Consider the following 22,539-nt stretch of genomic DNA (forward strand, 5'->3'; position numbering starts at 1 on the left):
CCCTTTAATTCCACGAGTTTGTGGTAAATATAGAACTAGACAGTTAATTTGCAGTTATTTTAAGCTACTTTTAAGATTTCCTCCATTTTTGTCTTTGTACCCCTAACACCCAGCATAGTGTCTTATTCTTGATAGACACTTAAGAATTGCGTATTGAGTTAATAGACTAGAATTTAGTTCTTTCATTCTTATTCTACATTCTTTCCCCTCTAGCTTCCTACATTCCTCTCTCCTATAATACAGGGCCCTAAAGTGGAACCCTTCATCATTCTGCATAGCCTTAACCAGATGCTGCAAAGTTTTCTGTAAGAATCACCATCAGCCATTGGTAATATATATGGACAAGGCAATCCTTGAAATATACTACTTAAATCCACTTAGAATATAAAATCAAAGGCAACTCGCTCATTGAGAAAAAGGTAGTCCAAAACAAAATTTGGAAATTTTTATGTCATCTGTAATATTTTCTTAGCAGTCAACACTTGTTCATTATAGTTCTACAGAGCATGAATGTCTTTAATACATTTTAATTATTTAATTTAAAATATTTATTTCCCTTATGGTAGAAGAAACAAAAAAGAAAATTGTATTTCAAAGCTCTCCCAGCCCTATGAAAATGAATATCAACATAAATATATGTAGATGAATCAATAGAGATACCAAAGGTTTCCAGAATTCAGAGAGACCATAAAGACTATCTAATCAGCATATACTTCAACATGAATCTCCTCTCCCATGTACCTGATTAGTGGACATGCAACTTTTGCTTAAAGACATCTAATGAGGGAGAAGCTCTAATTCCCAAGGCAATCTACCTATTAATTTTTCCCAATTTACTCATTAATAGCTCTAATTGTAATATCTATACATTGTTCCTAGTTCTGCCCATTCAGTGTAAACAAAAAAAGCATCTAATCTTTTCCCATTTGCTAGCCCTTCAGGTACTTGGAGACAGTCACTGCTATATCATCGCTAAGTCTTCTACACTGCAGGTTAATAATAATAATAATATAGTACTTAAGTCCCTTTAAAATGATCTGATTTTATCTTTACAAAAACCTGGGGAGGCAGGTGCTATTATTATGTTATATTATTATATTATACTATATTCCTATTTTATAGAAAAATGAGACACACAGAAATTGTGACTTGCCTACAGTCACATAGCTTGTAACTTCGATTAGATTTGAACTCAGATCTTCCTGACTCCAGATCTAGTGCTCTGTGCATTATGACACCACCTAGCTGCCTTAGTATTTTCATTTCCTATAACCAAGAGTCCTTAATCATCTTAGTCATCTTCCTCAAGATGTAAAAAACATACAAAAGTGTCACTAGCAGTTTGTTCAGTAAGTAATGAATTCTTTGGTCATAGCAATCTATGAAACAAAGGAAAAATTTAAATGGTTCTCAGTCAAATGTGCCCCCTTTTCAGTTTCTATAATGCTAATAACAGAATATTGAATAAACAGGCAGAGTACACTAAGAACCTGGCAGTTTTTACAACATCAATAAATATTAATCTACCGGTTGGTACTCTGTGCAAGTGATCTTTGTCCAAAAAAAAAAAAGACACATTTATATGGAAGAAGTGAAATGTATTAATACTTAAAGTCTCATTTCTAATGAATGGAAAAACCATACCTTCTCTGGATCTCACTTTTCCCATCCATAAAATGAAATGGTCAGACTAGATGACCTCTAAGGTCCCTTGAAGTTCTAAATGTATGATCTTATGATTACATATATCCAACAAGCCTATGGTTATTCCTGAAAATTATATAACATATTATTAACCCCAAAATATGAAGTTATTCATAATTACTGATTCATATGCCAACTTTCTCATCTTTATGAGAATGATATACACATACCTTGAGAATTCCCTCAATGAAAAAAGAAGGAACAGATATATTTTTCCCATCTTAACAGAAGACATCTTCAGAGTAACACCACCTAAGAGATGCAAAAAAGGCAACATCCTATTGTATTTGTTTGTTTATTGTCAAAAGCATTTGATTCAATATTGAAACAGTCTCAAAATGTGTCCTTATTTGCAAATATCAAGCTTGTATAAGATTCAACTGACATAAACACAAAGATGACTGTGTTTGGTGATCTTCTATTATTAATACCAAATGATGTATAAAACAAGGAGATATATGGTGAACAAAGATGACTACCACTGCCATGGAGAATGTCTTCCCCAAGTTCCAAATGGAAAAGGGATTTCCTATGAGGGGTAGGGATCTTCTAGATGGTCCACTATGGATAACATCTCACTTGATTTCATGAAGCCTTACCTCCTCAATGACATCCACAACTATGCAAGACAGTTTAACAAACAGTCACTAACAAACAGACAGTTCAGCAAATGAGACAGTAATAAACCACACAGGAAAAACCAAGTGGATGAATAATGGCTTTTTAACAAAGTAGGAAATACAGTTGAATGCATGGCACATATCTTAGGGAAGGGTCAGTGATAATGTTCACAAGAGTCACAAAGAATGAGAAACAATGTGTGGATAGGTATGACCTGTACCACAGAGAGATGACCTACAGGGAAAATTTATTTGTTTTTTCCTTTTTTTTTTAAACTGGAATGGCAATTTCATTGATTATGAAGTTCTTTCTTCTAATAGAAGTCAGTATATGTTCTGTAACAAAGTCTTAGAAAGTTACTTGAGCAACTGTGAGATAAGTGGCCCAGATTTACCCAGTTCACTGCAATACTTGAACCCTTCCTTCCTTCCACCAAGGACAACTCACCATCCATTACTCCATGTTGCTTCTGAGGCAAGGTTTTAGATAGGGAAATAATTTTACTTATAATCTCAAGACATCATGTTTGTAATTAATTAAGCATTTATTTTTTCTCTCCTACTTCACACCTGCTCTTTAAAAAAAGGGAAAAACTCATAACAAATAAATGTAATTAAATAAAACAAATTCCCATAATTAGCTATTTCTTAAAAGGCTTGCCTTATTCTACACATTAGTCACCTCTCTGTCAAGACAGTGGTGGCATTCTTCGTCATTTGTCTTCTAGAAACATGATGGATCATTGCATTGCTTAAGTTCTTATGTCTTTCAAAATTGTGCATTTTTATAACATTGGCATCATAATATTAATTTCTTTGCTGGTTTTTCTCACTTCATTCTGTATCCCCAACACACTTTGTATTACACTCAAGGAAATCTTTGAAAAGAAACTGCTATTCAGTTTTAAAAAAGAAAAGCAAAGAAAATAGCATTGTCATGCTACAAAAATATTTTTTAAATTTCCTTTTCTTTGCAAAGATGTGAGTCATTCCTGGAGGAGTGCTTTGTAGGTGTCTCTACTTGCCCAGATCTTTGACAACCAGCCATCAGAAAGGGATTCTCCTTAGAGCACTAATTACCTGCAGTCTTTATGGAAAGCAGGCATTACTAGTACCCTCTTTCCTAAAAAGCCCTGTGGTCATGAAGTTTTATTTGGAGATCTGAAGTTTCTGAACATCCACTAGAGCTGAAGAACTAGAAATTGAGTTGGATTATACTTGGAGAAATAAATAAGAAGTCAGAGATGGACCTGGGTCCTGCTGAAGAAGAATTTGTAGAAGGGTCCCTCTCTGTCTGCAAAGGGTCACTGGGGCTCTAAGGGGCAGGACCCCTTTTTTCCCCTAAGGCATGGGAGAAGGATGATAAAATAGACAGCAGGATACAAAGATGCCTAGCTGAGTCAGTTCTTACTGGAGAGAATTGTTAGGGGTGGGGAGGGTGAATGAAAAATGGCTAAAGGTCATTTGTAGAGTATTTGAGACTGAGTGTCTAGGGTATTGTGACTGTAATAATAAGAGTTCACATGTACATAGCCTTTTACAATGTTCTTTAAATCCATTTTCTAATCTGAAATAAGAAAAATATATCCTCTCTTAGTAGGATAAGAAAAGGAAAAATAAAAGCAATAACCCTAAAATGGAATCAGATAGGGTTTGGGGTTAGGAAAAAATATAGAAAAAAAAGGACAACTCTAGAGTAGATTAGACAGTTCTCAAAATACTGAGGCTCAATTCAACACACATTAATTTATATTAAAACATTCACATCATTACTATTATTAATAATCATCTCCTCTGTGTGTACGTGGTAACGTGATAGGTTCTGTAGATACAAAGCCAAAAGCAGAACCTATCGTGTCCTCACACATGATAAGCAAGTGGAGCTCTTATTCCAAACCTGTGCAGTCCCTGCTGGTTTTATGATCAAGCACAGAAAGCCATAGCTAGTGATCATGGTGTGAGATGGAACAAAAATCTCTCCATGCACCGAGGAAGAATGAACTTGAGATTTGTAAATGGTGCCATCTTGGCTGAAATGATCACCATCTCCTCCTTACCTCTCCTAAGAAAGTGACAGCCTACACTGCCTCCCTCTCAGAATATAAAATGGTAAACAGAAAGATCAGAACCTGCTTCTCACTGCCAAAGTTACTAAATGTAAATGAGTTTGTTTCCATTATAATAACTTTCCCGGTGATTCTCATTCCGCATTATAAATTTTAATACAGTCACCAGACAAAATGCCCAGCAAAAGTCCTCTCTTTTTCATTATTCACAAAATACACTCATTTCCAGAAAAAGGAACAGTGACCGCCCAAGAATTATGACTAAGGCACAGCCATTGAGCTTTGTTCCAGAGTGCCAAAATTTAGGGGCATCTGAAAGCCCGTCTATTATTTTAGTGGGAAGAAGCAACCGAGTTTAGTCCCTAGCTAGCAAGGATAGTTATTGAAAATAGAAAGCAACTCAGACATGGCAAATGTAGGGATTTGTTTTGCTGGACTGTGTATACTTATTGTGTCGGGCATTTGGATTATTGTTGCTGAGGGGACAGTATGGAATTAATTGTACTATTTCAGAGAAATAATAATAAACATTGCTTAAAAATCAATTCACTTTGCAATTATTGGAAATAGGTCTTGATCAATAACACAAGTAAAATCCAGTGGAATTGTGTGTCGGCTATGGGAGGAGGTTGGGGGAAGGGTAGGGAAAGAACATGAATCTTGTAACCATAGAAAAATATTTTAAATTAATTCATTAAATAAAATTTTTCAATTAAAAAAATAACTTTAAAAATAAAAAGTTAGGAAGCTACCAATTGGCACTCTTCTTCCCCAAATTCTTCTTCCACCCTCTGCCTCCAGACCTCAGGTAAGTTCCTCAAGACTTTATTTTACTTGACTGAGTTTGTGAAGCAAAAGTATTATATGACATGAGAATTCTAGATTTAGTTCTTGCTTCCTTCTTTCTTTTCAGTGGGTGGAGGATGTTAATGGATCAGGGAGCACCAAAAGCTTATTATTCTTAGTCGTACTCATATTCAATGCACCTAGCTCTCTGCAGAGTCCCTACCCCTAGCCCCATGCTGCTTGGTGGTCATGAAAGTTTGACCTATTCTAGTTCTAATCATTGTCCCTCCTTTCTTTAGCTCCTAGCTCAGCGTTGGCCTTTCGAGCAGAATGAGTTCGGAGTCTTTCTCTGCAAGCTGTTTCCTTTCTTGCAGAAGGCTTCAGTCGGGATCACGGTCCTCAATCTCTGTGCTCTCAGTGTGGACAGGTACTTCATTTCTTTTCTTTGTTTTGTATTTGAGGAATTCTTTATTTTTTTCTCAAAGATTACTTTTCTTTTAGTTCAGTCGTTTCAGTCATGTCTGACACTTCATCACCCCATTTGGGGTCTCCTTGGCAAAGATACTGGAGTCATTTGCCATTTCCTTCTCCAATTTTATTTCATCTTCCAGATGAAGAAACTGAGGCAAACAGGGTTAAGGGACTTGCTCAGGGTCATACAGTATCTAAGGCTGAATTTGAACTCCAGTCTTCCTGACTCAAGGCCTGGCTATCCACTGTGCCATCTTGCTGTCAGTCTCAAAGATTAGCAAGGTAGATTAGAGAATGCAATTTTAATTTTGAGAATTTGACTTCTAGAAGAGACCTAGACAGTTATCTAGAAGCAACTTGGATTTTCTAGAATGAGAGGAAATGTTAACTGATTTGTCATTACCTTTTATGACTGATTTCTATCCCTTCTAGATTCAGGCAACCTCTGAGTTAGTTTAATTCAATCAATCATAGCCAGGCCAAGGGTGTGCTAAAGTCAGCTGATACCATTTTATGAGAGCTGATTGTTAAATTTTCAATGTCTCCATTTATACCTCAGAAATCAGCAAATATTATAAATCAAAGTTTGATTTCTTGTTTAATTGGTTGTCTGAGACTTTTTTAAATGATGGGGAAATTTTTAATAATGCAAATTAAATTTAACAGTAGGTTATGGGTACTTTTATTTTTTCCTAGAGCCAGCTGTTAAATATTTACCAGTATATCACTGACCATACCATTATTTAAGGCACTCCAGCATGTCTTCCATGTCCAAAAAGGCACATTCTTTTTGCCTGTTTTGAGGAATTGTATCCCAGCCTCCAAAGAAACAGAAAAGTGTTCTTCTAGTTTTAGTTATTAGAGAAAATAAAGAAGCAAGATGAAGATTGCCAGTTCAGGTTCTCAAAAATCCAGTAGATGGTCCTCAGGCTTCCAAAAGAGACTCCTGGGAGATGCCTGTCAAAATCTCCTTGATAACCCTGATGGAGCTTCTTTAGCTTTTGATCAGACATAGTAAAAACAGAGTAGTATCATAGTATAAAGAATAGAGAATCAGGGAACAGCTAGGTGACTCCGTGGATGGAGAGCCAGACCTAGAGATAGGAGGTCCTGGGTTCAAATATGACCTCAGATACTTCCTAGCCCTCACCACCACTCTCAGATCCCACAGAGCCTAGAATGGCGTTCTGCATAGAGTTAATCCTTCATTAAATGGTTGTTGAATAAATGGTGGGGTGCAATTGATAGAGACTCTTCCAGAATTTAAAACTCAACATAAATGTAGTCCAGATTTTCATACCATTCCTCCTCCCTGAGCCCTTCTTTATGCAAGTCTGCTCTATATTCTGTATTACCTAGAAAGGACAGCAAACTGTCTGTTTGCCACACTAATAGAAATGAAAATTGACCTGTCAGTCATACTGCTTTCACACTCTGTTTTTGTATTACAAACTTTAATTTCATGTAACCGAATATATAACCTCATGTTTATAATAGCAGACTTTATTTTTAATGATTGTTTGTTCCATAGTTACCAGATATCCAGGCAAAGTTGTTCAAAATAATAATTATAATGCATAATATATATTCTATTGTGTGTTTTGTATACTCTATTAATTATAATAAAATCATAACAATAAACTCAAGGTCACAGAGCTAGTGGCAGAGTAGCATTTTTTAAACCTCATATCCTACAATCTGACCACTATACAGTGTTGTCTATTATCTGTCTACACAGCACCTGAGTGAGATTCATCTCCAGAAGAGTCAGATCCCTATAAAATCTCCTCAAAGGATAATAAAATATAACTGGGAAATGTTTAACAAAATACAGTACAACATAGATAATGTTAACTTGTGGTTTTCTAAGTGAGCTCTGAGATCCTTAATTTCTATTAGAGTTTGACACTACTGTCCTTCTGTAGTCTTGGTAGATCTCACTCCCAGAAAAAAAAAAAAAGAGACCCTAAGGCTCCTCCAAGCCCCAATCTAGCCATGCCCATTGGAGCAACTGAGATAGCTAAGATATGGCACATCTTCACTCCTCAAATGGATGGAGAACTACCTTAATCACAAAATTATAGAAGTAGTGAATAAATAATAAACTGTCAAATGAGTAAATTGGATTAAATTATCTCTAAGGGGACATCTAGTGGGTAGGCATCAGTGGGTAGAGTACCAGACTTAGAGACAGGAGGTCCTGGGTTCAAATATGGACTCAGATCCATCCTAGCTGTGTGACCATGGACAAAGCACTTTGTCTTAACCCTTACCACTTTTTTTTTGCCCTGGAATCAATGCACAATATTAATTCTAAGACAGAAGGAAAGGGATTAAAAATTTTTTAAAGAAAAGTTAAAAAAGAAACTTATTTCTAACCAGCTTATGATATCCATAGGAAAAGCATCAGAAACCATTTTGCATATAAACAGTTATCCAGAATCCATTCTATTGGAATGTATTTCTAATTTTAGATAAGTAAGTCAAATCATTTTTATATTCTACTCTTCCTGGAAAACTGCCTTAATCTGGGAAAATTTTTTGAAGGAATAAACTGGCTCCATTTTCTTTTCTGCTTCTCTGGGTTTCATTTCAATATTCCAACCAGTGTTATAATAGCTCACATTTACACAAAACTCTGAGGTTTATGGGTCACTTTGCTCAAACAACACCTCTAATACTAGCAATAAATAATCCTATTTATTGTCCCCATTTTACATATGAGGAAATTGATGCTCAGAGATCTGTAGTCATTTGTCCAATCACATAGATAAGAATCAGAGACTTAAACACTGGCCTTCTGGCTTCTAGCCTATTGTGTGTTCCAATCAACTCTAGGGTTTAAAACCTTGAAATACTGTATTGATATTTTTCTTTAAAAGCTTTCATACAAGAATAAGAATTGTTATCAGTTAATTCCTAGAGATAAGATAGTGTCTCCTCTGGGTCTTTATTTGGATGAATCTGATCTAAAAAGATTCTATCATCATCCTGTAGAGATAAGACCTGGCATAAGTGAGGCAGCTTTGGGAATCTCTTGTAAATCCTTCTGTAAGAAAGCTCAAAGTTTTTAGCTTTATAAGTGAAAGCCAATTATAGCCTATGAAAATTCCTCAAGAAAGAATTTTACAGTGCAGAATATTGGTGGCCTGTGACATTTGTTATGTCCCAACCAGGGTTAAATTTTATCTGTTTTTTAAAAAAAAGTGAAAATTCCTAAGAGATGGGTATAGAAATTGCACATAAGTTCCAGATGTGAATTTCATTATTATCATTCTCAACATTTGGGATCCAGGGCTTTTGACCAGGAAAGGACCTCAGAGGTCATCCAATCAAAGTCCTCATTTTACAGATAAAAAAAATTTTTTTAAACCAAAACAGATCAATCGACTTACTCCAAAGTCTCATACACATGGTGACAGCCAGAATTTGAATCCAGGTTCTCTGACTCCAAATTTAGGAATCTTTCTAAGAACTACTCTGTGGACCCCCTGGAAAGAATAAAGGGAATTATAGAATTCCGATTAAATATTTCCACTCAGGATCATTTTGTGTTTTGGGGAGAAGGAGTAAGAATAGTAAATTTATATTTTTAAGAAAGTGCAGGAGAAATCCTATAGAAGAAACAATCTTGTTACAAAGACTATAGGACCAAAGGTTCTCTTGCTTTTTAAAATTAAGTTTCTATTTTATTTATTCTCTCAATTACAGCAAACAAAAATTGTTAACATTTTTTGAGTTCTAAATTCTCTCCCTTCCTCATTCCCCTAACCCTCTTGGGGAAAAAAAAGCAATTTGATACGTATTATACACGTACAAGTCATAAAAACTTTTTATATTAGCCATGTTGAAAAAAACAAATGCAGACCAAAAAAAATGCAAGAATAATAAAATTTAAAAGATGTGCTTCAATCTGCATTGTCTCTCCATCACTTCTCTCTCTAAAGGTAGATGCCTTTCTCAATAATGTTCTTCAGAATTAGCTTGACTCATTGTATTGCTGAGAATAGAACAGTTATCCTTTAGGTTCTTCTCATTTTACTTTGCATCAGTTCATATAAGTCTTTCCAGGTTTTTCTGAAATCATCTTACTTATCATTTCTTATGCCACAATAGTATTCCGTCACAGCCATATACCACAACTTATTCAGCCATTCCCCAAATGATGGGCATACTGCTGATTTCCAATTCTTTGCTACCTTAAAAAGAGCAACTATAAATATTTTTGTACAAACAGATCCTTTTTCCATTTTGTCTTTATAAACTGCTTCTTATCAGCTTTCATTTCCACTTTGGTTCATAACCTGGCAGTTGTATTTTATAAATAATGTAAATACCCATGATCTGAATATATAAATATGTCAAAGTTTTATGTTGAACAGAATGCTGAAAAAGGAATGAAACAATATACACAAAATCCCTACTTTCCTCCTGAGTTTAACTCAGGTGCTTCCTCTTCATCTCCAGAAGCTTCTCCTTCTGGAGAGGAAGTTTCTTTAGATTCCTTTCTGCTTGTTAAGTTTCTATAACCATACTCATATTTGTATTTACTTATCTGTGAAAATGTTGTTTCCCTCCAGTAGGATGGAAGCTTCATGAGTTATGAGACTGTCATTTTGTCTTTGGACCCCAAACTAGCATAACACCCCACAAATAGGAGCTACTTGATATAAGTCTCTTGAATGACATCAATATGCACTTTGCAGATTAATTATTGGTCAGATAAAGTAGCACACTTGATCACTTAAGAAAAAATTTAGGGAAGGGACTTTGGAAAATGTGGTATGATCTTTGGAAAATGTTTTGTTAACCCTTTCTGGCTTTATTAGTCAAAGGGATTTGTTAAAGGCTAAAAAAATATTCTTGGGAGACTTTTCTGGAAAAAAAATGGGCACATTGAGGGCAGCTAGATGGCTCAGTGAATTGAGAGTCAGGCCCAGAGACAGGAGGTCCTGGGTTCAAATCTGGCCTCAGACACTTCCTATCCAGGTGACCGTGGGCAAAGTCACTTGACTCCCATTGCCTAGCCCTTACCACTCTTCTGCCTTGGAGCCAATACACAATATTGATTCCAAGACAAAAGGTAAGGGTTTTTAAAAATGGGCACAACAGATAATTGCTACTAATTTAAACAATACTTAAAACACGAAAAGACAAGTTGGCATAGTAGAAAGAGAGTTAGCTTTGAAGTCAGACAGATTTCACTTTAAGTCCTGCTTTTGACACATACTGTCTGTGTGACCCTAGACAAGTCATTTAATTTTTCAGCATCCCAAACAACTTTCTAAGATGAAATGGCAGAGCTGATGATTATTTGCATTGGTAAAGGGTGTCTCCATAGTGGAAGTTTCTTAGACCAATGACGTCATAGGTCTGATACAAAAAAAAAAAAAACCTCTTAAGACGTAAATGATGAAGATGTTTCCTTTTAAACAAAGATTTATCCAACCCTGGTCTTCATCAAGTTAACAGCCTCATTTAAGAAATTTTTAAATGACTGAGATCATACCAGAAAAGCAGTCTGACTGCTGATCCAAATTCCCATAAAATGTTGTCTAGAGAGGAAAGCCGAGACAAAACGCAGCTGCCTTAACTACTATTATTATATAATTAGGTATCTAGAAACATTGCTGATGTTCAAAGAAATAGTTTCATTTTATGTGCCTCGAACAAAAAGGCTGATGTTAGTTCTTCTACTCATCATCATACATCATTCGCCACTTCCTGTGGGATTCCCAGAGATTCAACCTAGTTCTTAACCAAGAGGTCTCCTTCCCGGAACTCCTGATTTATAAAAATGGAGGAGGTCAAACAGTGAAGATGTAAGCACCCAGATCTGGAGTCAAAAGAGCTGGCTTCAAAGCTCTACTTCTCAAAGATGTGGAGGGAAGTCATTTTTCCATTTTTTAGACTGGTTTCCTTACCAATAAAAGGAGTGGGTTAGCCTGGATGATCTCAAAAGTCCCTTCCAGATTTAAATGCTATTATTTCTGCTAGACTGGAGCTAGAGGAATAAGCAAACTTGTGACTCTACTTCCCCATTCTCTCCCTACTTTTGTTTGTCCAAGCCCTTGGAGAGAAAGTGCTTTACTTTGTTCATATCTTAAAGATTCACTGAACCTGTACCCAGTGGATTATGCCACATAAAACATGGGAAAGAGTGATCTTTAAAAACTTGGTGATATGGAATTTTTGGACCTAAAGGAAATATGGAATACATATATGTATATACAGACATATATATTGTTTTATTATACCTATTATTTAAAAAGAGCAAAAGCATACGACTATGTGGTACATAATGAAGAGCACTAGCTTTAAAGAAATTAGACTTGGATATGGGAAAGAATGGGTTTGGATCAACACCTCACACCCTACACCAACATAAATTCAGAATGGGTGAATGACTTGAATATAAAAAAGGAAACTATAAGTAAATTAGGTGAAGACAAAATAGTATACTTGTCAGATATTTGGGAAGGGAAAGATTTTAAGACCAGGCAAGAGTTAGAAAAATTACAAAATGTAAAATAAATAATTTTGATTACATTAAATTAAAAAGGTTTTGTACAAACATAACCAATGCAACCAAAATACGAAAGGAAGCAACAATTTGGGGGAAAATCTTCACAACAAAAATCTCTGACAACGATCTAACTATTCAAATTTATAAAGAGCTAAATCAATTGTACAAAAAATCAAGTCTTTCTCCAATTGATAAATGGGCAAGGGACATGAATAGGCAATTTTCAGATAAAGAAATGAAAACTATTTATAAGCACATAAAAAGTGTTCTAAATCTCTTTTAATCAGAGAAATTAAAATCAAAACAACTCTGAGGTACCCACCTTACACCTAGCAGATTGGTTAACATGACAAAAGAAAGTAATAAATGTTGAAGGGGATGTGGTAAAATAGGGATACTAATGCATTGCTGGTAGAGTTGTGAATTTATCCAGCCATTCTGGAAGGCAATTTGGAACTATGCCTAAAGGGCGCTAAGAGTATGTCTGTCCTTTGACCCAGCCATAGCACTTCTGGGTTTGTACCTCAAAGAGATAATAAGGAAAAAGACGTACAAAAATATTCATAGCTGCGCTCTTTGTGGTGGCAAAAAAAAAATTGGAAAATGAGGGGATGCCCTTCAATTGGGGAATGGCTGAACATATTTTGGTATCTGTTGGTGATGGAATACTATTGTGCCCAAAGGAATAATGAGCTGGAGGAATTCCATGTGAACTGGAACAACCTCCAGGAATTGATGCAGAGTGAGAGGCACAGAACCAAGAGAACATTGCACACAGAGACTGATTGATACACTGTGGCACAATCAAATGTAATGGACTTCTCTAGTAGTAGCAATGCAATGATCCAGGACAATCCAGAGGGATTTACAAGAAAGAACACTATCCACATCCAGAGAAAGAACTGTGGGAACAGAAATACAGAGAAAAACAACTGCTTGATCACATTGATTGAAGGGGATATGATTGGGGATGTAGACTCTAAATGATCACCCTAGAGCAAACATCAACAATATGGAAACAGGTTTTGATCAAGGACACATGTAAAACCCAGTGGAATTGTCCCTAGGCTATAGGAGGGGGTGAGGGTAAGGGGATGGGGGAAAAGGAGGGAAAGAACATGATTCTTGTAACCAAGGGAAAATATTCTAAATTGACTAATTAAATAAAATTTTCAAGAAAAAGTAATTTTAAGTATTGTCCTACTCCTTAGACTCAAAAAAAAGTGGACTTGGGTTCAAATTCCACCTCTGATACTTACTACGTAGATAAACCTGGTTGAGTCAAATAATCTCCATGAGTCTCAGTTTCCTCTCCTTTAAAATAAGACAATTGAACTAGATGACCCATGAGGTTCTTTTTAACCCTACATCTATAATTCTATATTCTGGACCTGAAAGACATGAGTTAATATTCCAACTTTGTTACCTACAACTACTATTGATGTTGCTGCTACTGCTACTGCTGCAGCTACTACTACTACTACCACTACTATTACTACTACCACTACTACTACTACTACTACTACTACTACTACTACTACTACTACTACTACTACTACTATTACTACTACTACTATTACTTCTACTACTACTACTACTACAACAACTACTACTACTACTACTTGTATAATGCTTTAAGTTTTACCAAGTGCTTTACCAATATTATTTCATTTTATCCTCACATTAACACTAGGAGATAAGTACTATTATCCCCATTTTACAGAGGAAGAAACTGAGGAAGATAGGCATGAAATGATTTGCCCAAGGTCACATAGCTAGTAAGTACATGAGGTCAAATTGGAACCCAGGACTTCCTGACTCCAGATCCAATGAGCAACCTACCCGCCTTGTGATCCTGGGTGATTAGAAGAATGCTAGTGTCCTTGACTGTAATAAGAAAAGGAGTAAGTGGGAAAGAGGAGATAATGAGTGATATTTTGATCATTCTGAGTCTGAGATGTCTACAGGTCCATCACTCTGTCCACTGTGCCACCTACCTGCCTCACATTATCTATGTGGGACTTAGAGCAAGTTATTCCTTGAGCCTCAGTTTCTTAGGTTATACCAGATTCTCTCTGAGGTTCCTTCTAGGATCCTTAAGTTGCTAAATAGTGCTTAGATTTTCTAATTCAAGATTGGCTTGAAAAAACTGGAAAATATCTCTCCTCCAAAATGTGAATTAATGATTAACTATTTGGGGACAGCTAGGTAGTGTTAAAAAATAATAAATACCTAATCATTAAACAGAAGAGAAGCTTTTTTTTTAAAAACCCTTACCTTCTGTCTTAGAATCAATACATATATTATATAATATATATATACATATAATAACATATAATATATAATTGGCTTTCCAAGGCAGAAGAGCAGTAAGAGCTAGGCAATGGGGACTAAGTGACTTGCCCAGGGACAGGCAACTGGAAAGTGTCTGATGCCAGATCTGAACCCAGACCTGGCTCTCAATCTACTGAGCTTTCTAGCTAACCCAATATACAGACAATTCTCACTGTACATAAAGGAACCTTTCTATAGATCTCTACATAAAATGGTTTTTATGTAACACAAATTTACCCCTACCCACCCACTTTGCTCAAAGATCACCCCAGCAGTACCCAGCACATTAGGTACTTAATAAATGGGTTTTTCATTCACTCATTCATCCTTGCATTTCCCACCTTCCAGGATTTTTGAGGTTCTTGAGGAAAGCCCAGAGTACAAGCTCTGACTATCATAAGGCTGAAAGAGCCTGGATATTTTTCCAGTGATGTCTACTACTCAAATATATAAAGATCTCGTTCTTTAGAAACATACATTTCTGAGCCTTTCTTCAGCAAACTATGCAAGTATGCATGCTTTATGTGCTCTGGGTTCAAGATATATCTGTGCTGATCTATAAACAATTAAAGTCATAATGCTCTCGGTCAGTGCATTTAGCCAGGCTTAGCAGTTTCATTTTTGCCACAGCTTTCCTAAGAACGTACATCTAGCAAAGAAAATGCAGCCTCGCTTGGTGAACTAGGGGGACGCCATTTGATGTGATCTAAAGAAGTGCCTCCATAATGCCACAGATTTTAATGTACACACATCTTCTATCCCCTATTGATTAGCATAGCAGGTACTTTATAAAACAGAAATTCGTTCATTTGCCATCTATAGAGCTTCCCAAACAAGGTGTCTAATCTAACTGCCAGTCGATTGATTTGCAGACAAATCTCACATGATCCCCCTCTGTGCTTTATTCCAGCTGAACAGACCTTGCTGGTCCCCAGTTTGGGCATCCCATCTCCTACTTGTCCCCTGTGTCTGCAATGCTGTCTCTCTTCATCTCTGTTTCTTGGAACCCTTCTCCATCTTTAAGGTTCAAATCAAGTATCCAGTCCTAAAGAACTCTCCTGATGGCACAAGTTGTTAGGACTTTCCTGTGCCTCCCATGTAAATGGTTTTGTACATATTTTATATTTTACATATCTGTGGACGTGTCACCCATTCCACCACTACCCCACGAGAAAGCAGCTCCACTGCAGGGTGAGACCTCCTTGAGAACCCAGCTCCTTGGGTAGGAACAATTCATTTTTGCCTTTGAAGCTCTAGCCTAGCCCAGCATACAGGCTAGGTGGATACTTAATAAATGGTTGTTGAATTCAATTGAATAAATGTTTTTTGAGTTAATGAATGGATGAACTAACAATTTTCAACTATACAGTTCTTGATCTACTTTTTTCAACCTTTACCTTCAGTCCTTGAATCAATACCAAGGATCAGTCCCAAGGCAGAAGAATAGTAAGAACTAGGCAATTGGGATTAAGTGACTTGCTCAGGGTCATAGAGCTAGAAAGTGAGATGGTCAGATTGTAACCCAGGACCTCCCATCTCTAGGACTGGCTCTTCATCCACTGGGCCAGCTTGCTGCCCCCTTGTTTTACTTTTGAGAAAATACACCCAGTCATGATTAAGAAATTTAAAAAAAAAAAACTCTAACAATCTCTATATTTATATCAAAAGAAGCAGGGCATAGTAGATAGAGAACCAGCCTCAAAGTGAAAAAAACTTGAGTTCAAGTCTTACCTCTGACTTAAATTCACTCATGATCATGGATGGTCAGCAAGTGGCACCATAGTGTACAGAGAACTGAGCCTGGAGTCAATAAGACCTGAGTTCTAATTTGACCTTAGAAATTTCTAGCTATATGACCCTGGGCAAGTCATTTCATCCTCTTTGCCTCCGTTTTCTCATCCGTAAAATAAGCTAAATAAGGGAATAGCCAACCACTCAAGTGTCTTTGCCTTTCTTGCCTCAACTGGAGTCATAAAGAATCAGACGTGACTGAAATAACCAAACAGCAATCTCATCATAGATAAGTCACTTGAACTTTCTATGCCAATGGTACCTCTCTAAGACTGTAAATCACAGGATAATCTGAATTGGTAGAGAGAGTTTCCACACTAGGATAAAATCATACGTCCAAATGAAAAAGAAATCATTTTATATCTTGTTTTGTAAAAATATGTCTGTCTAGCATATTCTATATTAAGAAGAGAAAGCAGGAAAGAAGGGGATGGGTGAACTTCCTTTTGAAAAGCAATAAACATTTCAAGTATAAAGCCATGAAAATATTATAGCAAGCAATACATGTCCTGTTCTATGGTACACGTAATGTTCTTTTCCTAATAGTAATTCTAAAAGCAGTTTTCATTCAACTCTGACATAGGGCTAAAGGATGTGACATGCCAAAGATCAAGAGACTGGATTTTGTTTCATTTTTTAAATTCTTGGAGCTGAAGTTTGAAATTTGAATATTATAATTGGAAAAGCATTAAAGCAGAAAGTAGTCCAAGAATCTTAAGGTCAATATCTCTTACTTAATTTATGATCTTGCAGAGCAGGTATTTGAGTTATTTTTCTTTGTGTCTGTCCAAGTCTGTTCTGTCCTGGCTGATGAATTGGAAGTAACTCGAAATCAAGCAGTAGATCTATTTTAACCCTTTTATCAAGCACAGGGCCCTTTTAAGAAAAATGGGAAATGGCATTTCTTGATTTACTCTCAGACAGCCAGTTAGGCTGGTATAGAATTAGCCCTGGGCATTTTATTCAGGTAGAGCTGAGGAAAGAAGTATGTGATCTTATTTTATACAGGAAGATCACACTGAAATCCTGCCTGAAATAGTTAACTCACCATATGACCCTGGGCAAGTCATTTAACCTCTATTTGCTTGTGGTTCCTCATCTTAAAATGAGGACAGTAGTATCTACTTCAGGGTTGGGCAGATAAAATAAAATAGCATATATAAAATCCTTGGCCATGCTTAAAGCCCTGTACAAATGCTGCCTGTTCTTTTTGTTATTATTACGAGGATATCGTGGTATACTCTAAAACCCCAAATCCCACTTTTTGCAGAACAGAAAAAAGGAGTGACATGTCTCTCCTAACTACTACATTTTCCAGTTTGCTTAATAACCTGGAAAATTGAGGGAAACAGATTTATTACTACCTCCCTAAATTTCCCTGAGATTTTGCTAGATGGCAAAGACCTTTGCCTTGACTGTGTTTGCAGTTTCCAAAGGGATAGTAGTGTTAGCTTGCTCTTCTCACTTTACTAAAGAAGAAAGGCATCTTGATGACTTAAAAAGAGGATTAGATCTGAAATCAGAAGACTGGGGTCCACACCCTGATAATCTGTGTGTCACCTTAGACAAATTTGTTTTCTCCTCTCCACCTTAGTTTCCTGCTCTGTAATCAGAGCCCCAGTGCCTACTATGCACCAGGTACTATGCTGACAGCCAGGAACATTGCTATTGTTCAGTTGTGTCTGACTCTCCATGACTCCATTTGAGGTTTTCTTGAAAAAGATGCCAGAGTGGTTTGCCATTTCCTTCTCCAGCTCATCTTGTAGATGAGGAAACTGAGGCAAACAGGGTTCGGTAACTTGCCTAGGGTCACATGACTAGCAAGGATCTGAGGGGAGATTTGAACTTAAGAAGATGAATCTTTCTGACTCAAGGTCTTGCACTCTCTCTATGCTATGCTATGCTATGCTATGCTATGCTATGCTATGCTATGCTATGCTATGCTATGCTATGCTATGCTATGCTAAGAAACAAAAAAATTTCTACCCACAATAGCTTCCTTTCTATCCTAAGGAAGAACATGTAGACAGAGAAGTAAAGAGGAAAGAGTTTAGGGGATGAAGGTGGGAGATGCAGTGATCTAGACTGTCAAATGACTGCCTTGGACTTGTTGACCCGTCGGTTCCTTCCAGCTCTCAATATACCGTCCCATAAACCATCTGTTCGCTAGTTAAGAACATTACCCCAAATTTGTACAGAAAATCCGTGACAAAGCCTCCAGTCAGAACCCGTGCCTCCTGCTGCCTATCGCTTCTTCACTCCATCTCTGGGTTACTCTCTGCACTGGGCTCAGAGTGACAAAAATAACCCACTTCAGCAGAAGAGTCCTTAGAAATCCCTCCATCCTGGTTGGGAATTCCAGGGGACAAGGCAGCCAAAGCAGCCGGCATGATCTATCTGGGTGTCTCCTCCTCAGTGTGCATTTCCAGGTTCTTCTCCAAGGGAGGAACACAGTCAGATTATTGACTCCTGGCCAATTGGAGGGAACACCTGCAGAGTCTCAGGCACCACTAAACAGAACAAGCAGACTGAGCTTTTTTCTTTATTTTAGTCATTCATTGGAACTCTCCTCAGATTAATCATAAAGCCTTTACCTAAGTGAAATGTGGAGAGATCAGTGGCCGGGAAATCAAAGAACCTCCCTGGAAAGAGCCCTCGGCCAGCCTTCCTATCAGCTAATTACTCATTTCCCCCTTACACACCTATGCCACATTCACACAGTCTGTCTGCTCCTGCCTCTCAAACTATCTTTCTATGAACCCCCTCAGGCTCCCTGCACAGTGAGCTCAGAGGCACTAAATGATTCACTTAATAGCCCATGGGGCTTGGATCTGGGAAGACCAGAGTTCACATCCTGCTTCAACCACGTACTAGCTGTGAGATCTTGGACATGTCAATTAACTTGTTTGTCTCAGTTTTCCCATCTGTCAAATGGGGATCACCATAGTACTTACCTCACAAGGGTTGTTGTGAGGATAAAATGAGACATGTGTAAAGCATTTTGACAACCTTAAAGCACTATAAAAAATGCTATTAGTTGTCATTATTATTATTGTTATTAACTGTGACACTCTGCAGCTTGTTTCTTCTAGTCTTCTGCTAGTAACTTTACAGAAATATTTTTGCACAACATTTATACAATGATGATAAGAATACCCATAATGCATGACAAGGTTATTAGAAGGAACAGATATAGATAGAGCTCTTTGAAATCCTTAAAGCACTACTGTATGGGGGTCAGCTAGGAGACTCAGTGGATAGACAGCCAAGCCTGCAGACAGAAGGTCCTTGGTTCGAATCTGGTCTCAGACACTGCCTAACTGTGTGACCTTGAACAAATCACTTGACTCCAATTGCCTAGCCCCTACCCCTCTTCTGCCTTGAATCTAATACTGATATTAATTTTGAGGCAGAAGGTAAGAGTTTTTTTTTTTTAAACCACCACTGCATGTAACTGACAGTTATTGTACAGATGTCTTATCTCATTGACTAGTTAGTAAACTCCTGAAGGGAAGCTTTATTTAATCTCTTTATCTTCTTCAGCACCTGGCAGGCGGTTTGTGCAGAAGTACTTTCTTAATTATGTTTGCTGAATGAACGCATCCATCCAGATGTGATTTAGCAATGGAAGACTAATTCATACTAATCCAATTCATGAACTGATTAGCAAATCTGAATGCTAATTCATTCATTTCCAATTTGAGAGCTAGCTGAAAAGATAATCAGTATTCCATCCGGCATTTGCAGTGGACATAGCCACCTGTTACATAGGCCCACCAATTACAGTATCTATGTCGAGCTTGTTTGATAAACAAAGAATTAGAGCAAAGTCTCTGGAAGATACTCTTAGATATTTTTATTGAGCTGTGATACTCACTTCTATTTTAGGGATGTTGTTGTCTTTATTACAAACACTGGTGAGTGAAATAAAATACACTGAAAGATATCTTTCCATCTAACAATCCTTTTTTATCAATTTTCATAGGCTGAGGATATAAAGCATCCCAGATTTTGAGTTTAAAGGGATGTTAGAGCCCACTTTCCAGCAATCCAATTTCCTCTTCCTCATGACAGTGATTTGCCTAATTTCACACTAAGTAACAATAAATAATAAGTAATTTAATAAATAATATATTATAATATGATGTATCAAAATCTGATAAATAATAATAATATATAATAAGTAAAATGAATGAATAACAAAGCCAGGATTTTTATTCTAGTTCCCTGACTGCTCTTTCCACCATGCAAGGGACAGAGAGGTCATCTAGTTCATACTAGCCATTTTACAGGTAATAAAACTGAAGGCCAAAGTGGCAAAGTACCAGTACTTAGTAACAAAGGTGAGATTTGAACCCAGTTCCCGTCCATCATACCACCCTTTTTTTCAAAACATCTACTTCCCTCATGGCAGACATATTATTCCCATCCTTGTCACTTTCTAAACCAAAACATCTCTCTTTGGCCACCACCACTCCCTTTATACTTTGTGGTCAAAAACCTTATCTTCTGTCTTAATATCAAATCTAAGACAAGAAGGCAAGCGCTAGGTGATCGAGATTAAGTGACTTGCCCAGAGTCACACAGCTAGGAAGTGTCTGAGACCATATTTGAACCCAGGTCCTCCTGACTAGGTTACCCCTTACCCATAGGTTTTAATGCAGTGCTTAAAATATAGTAAATGGGCTTTTTTCTCATTCATCTTTAGAATGCAGTATGTTTTATATTATATTTCAGATCAAGGATTTGGAGTTAAAAGATACCTGAGATATCTACTCCAATTCCTTCATTTCATAGAAAAAACACAAATTTTGAATAGTATTAGGAGATATCTCTTTATCTTTCAAGACTTTTTTTCATATTATTCTCCCTCAACTACTCTGTCCCGTCCAAACTGGCCTGCTTGTTGTTCCTTTTCTATATAATATTCCATGTCCAACTTCTCTGTCTCTGTAGACTCTTCACTGGGTCTGAAATGTTCTCCTTCTCTCTTCAGTGCTCAAGTGCCACCTCCAACAAGATGCCTCTTCTGATCTCCCAGTTCTTTACACCCCACCAAATTACTTCTCATTTACTTATTTGTGAATTACTTATTATATAATTTATATTTTTGTTTATTATATATTTTTTTATAATTTTAAAAATGTTTTAAAATTGATTTCTATTTACTTCTCAGTGTAACTGTTGTCTCCTCCCTAAAAGAATGTGATCTCCTTGAGGGCAGCAGCTATTTTTGTTTTTGTTTGTAATCCTAATGTTGTTTAGCTGCCTCAATTATATCAGACTCATTGTGACCCCATTTGGGGTTTTCCTGGCAAAGATGTTAGAGTGGTTTGCCATTTCCTTCTCCAGCCCATTTTACAGATGAGGAACTGGGGCAAACAAGGTTAGGTGACTTGCCTGGGGTCATACAGCTAGGAAGTAAGTAGCTGAGGCCAGATTTGAATTCATTAAGAAGTCCTCCTGTTTCCAGGACTGATATTCTATGAGTTACGGCACCCCTCTAATACCTATCACATAGTAGAACATATAAGAACACACAATAGTCACTAAATTTTTATTAAATTGAGCTGAATGCTATTCAACCTTATATTTGTAGTCGGTCACAGTTATGAACCACCTCTAAGAATGGGTCACTTTTGTAAATGTCTGATCTCAACCATTGTAGGCTTATTACTCTCTTACACATGCTGAGGGTTCCATTCTTTTACCTTTCCTCCCATATGATCTAATAGTTGTTCTTTCACATGTTTATTTCAGGTACAGGGCAGTTGCCTCCTGGAGTCGAGTTCAGGGAATTGGGATTCCCTTGATCACTGCAATTGAAATTGTGTCCATCTGGATTCTATCCTTCATCTTGGCTATTCCCGAAGCCATTGGCTTTGTCATGGTGCCCTTTGAGTATAAGGGTAAAGAACACAAAACCTGCATGCTCAACCCCACAAACAAGTTCATGGAGGTACTTAACTTTACATAATCTAATTGGGAGCTGTTCTTGTCTAACTAAGCATTGACTCTGTAAGCTTTGGGGCTGTAGTGACAACTGAAAGAAAAGTATCTAGAGGAGACAACCAAAATGATGAAAGACCTTGAAGTTAGGAATATAAGGATTAGCTGGGGGAAAAAAGAAGAACCTTAGACCAGAGAAGAGAAATCTTAGAATACATGTGATAGCTATCTTCAAAGAGCTGTCATATGAAAGACAGATTAGACTTGTTCTGTTTGGATCCAGAAGGCAGAA

At 36.9% G+C, this 22,539-nt stretch overlaps 1 protein-coding gene across 2 annotated transcripts in view; it reads left to right on the plus strand.

Annotated features, from left to right (window-relative positions):
- EDNRA (endothelin receptor type A) overlaps positions 1-22,539 on the plus strand; it is an 85,303-nt gene that overhangs the window by 39,184 nt on the left and 23,580 nt on the right. For both annotated transcript variants that reach the window (XM_001366879.4, XM_056802752.1), the window contains exons 3-4: positions 5,476-5,603; positions 22,059-22,257. In XM_001366879.4, coding sequence (XP_001366916.2) covers positions 5,476-5,603; positions 22,059-22,257 — 327 coding nt within the window. The remainder of the gene's footprint in view (positions 1-5,475; positions 5,604-22,058; positions 22,258-22,539) is intronic.

Source organism: Monodelphis domestica, chromosome 6 (genome assembly GCF_027887165.1).
Source record: "Monodelphis domestica isolate mMonDom1 chromosome 6, mMonDom1.pri, whole genome shotgun sequence".
In the NCBI taxonomy this organism is placed as follows: domain Eukaryota; kingdom Metazoa; phylum Chordata; class Mammalia; order Didelphimorphia; family Didelphidae; genus Monodelphis; species Monodelphis domestica.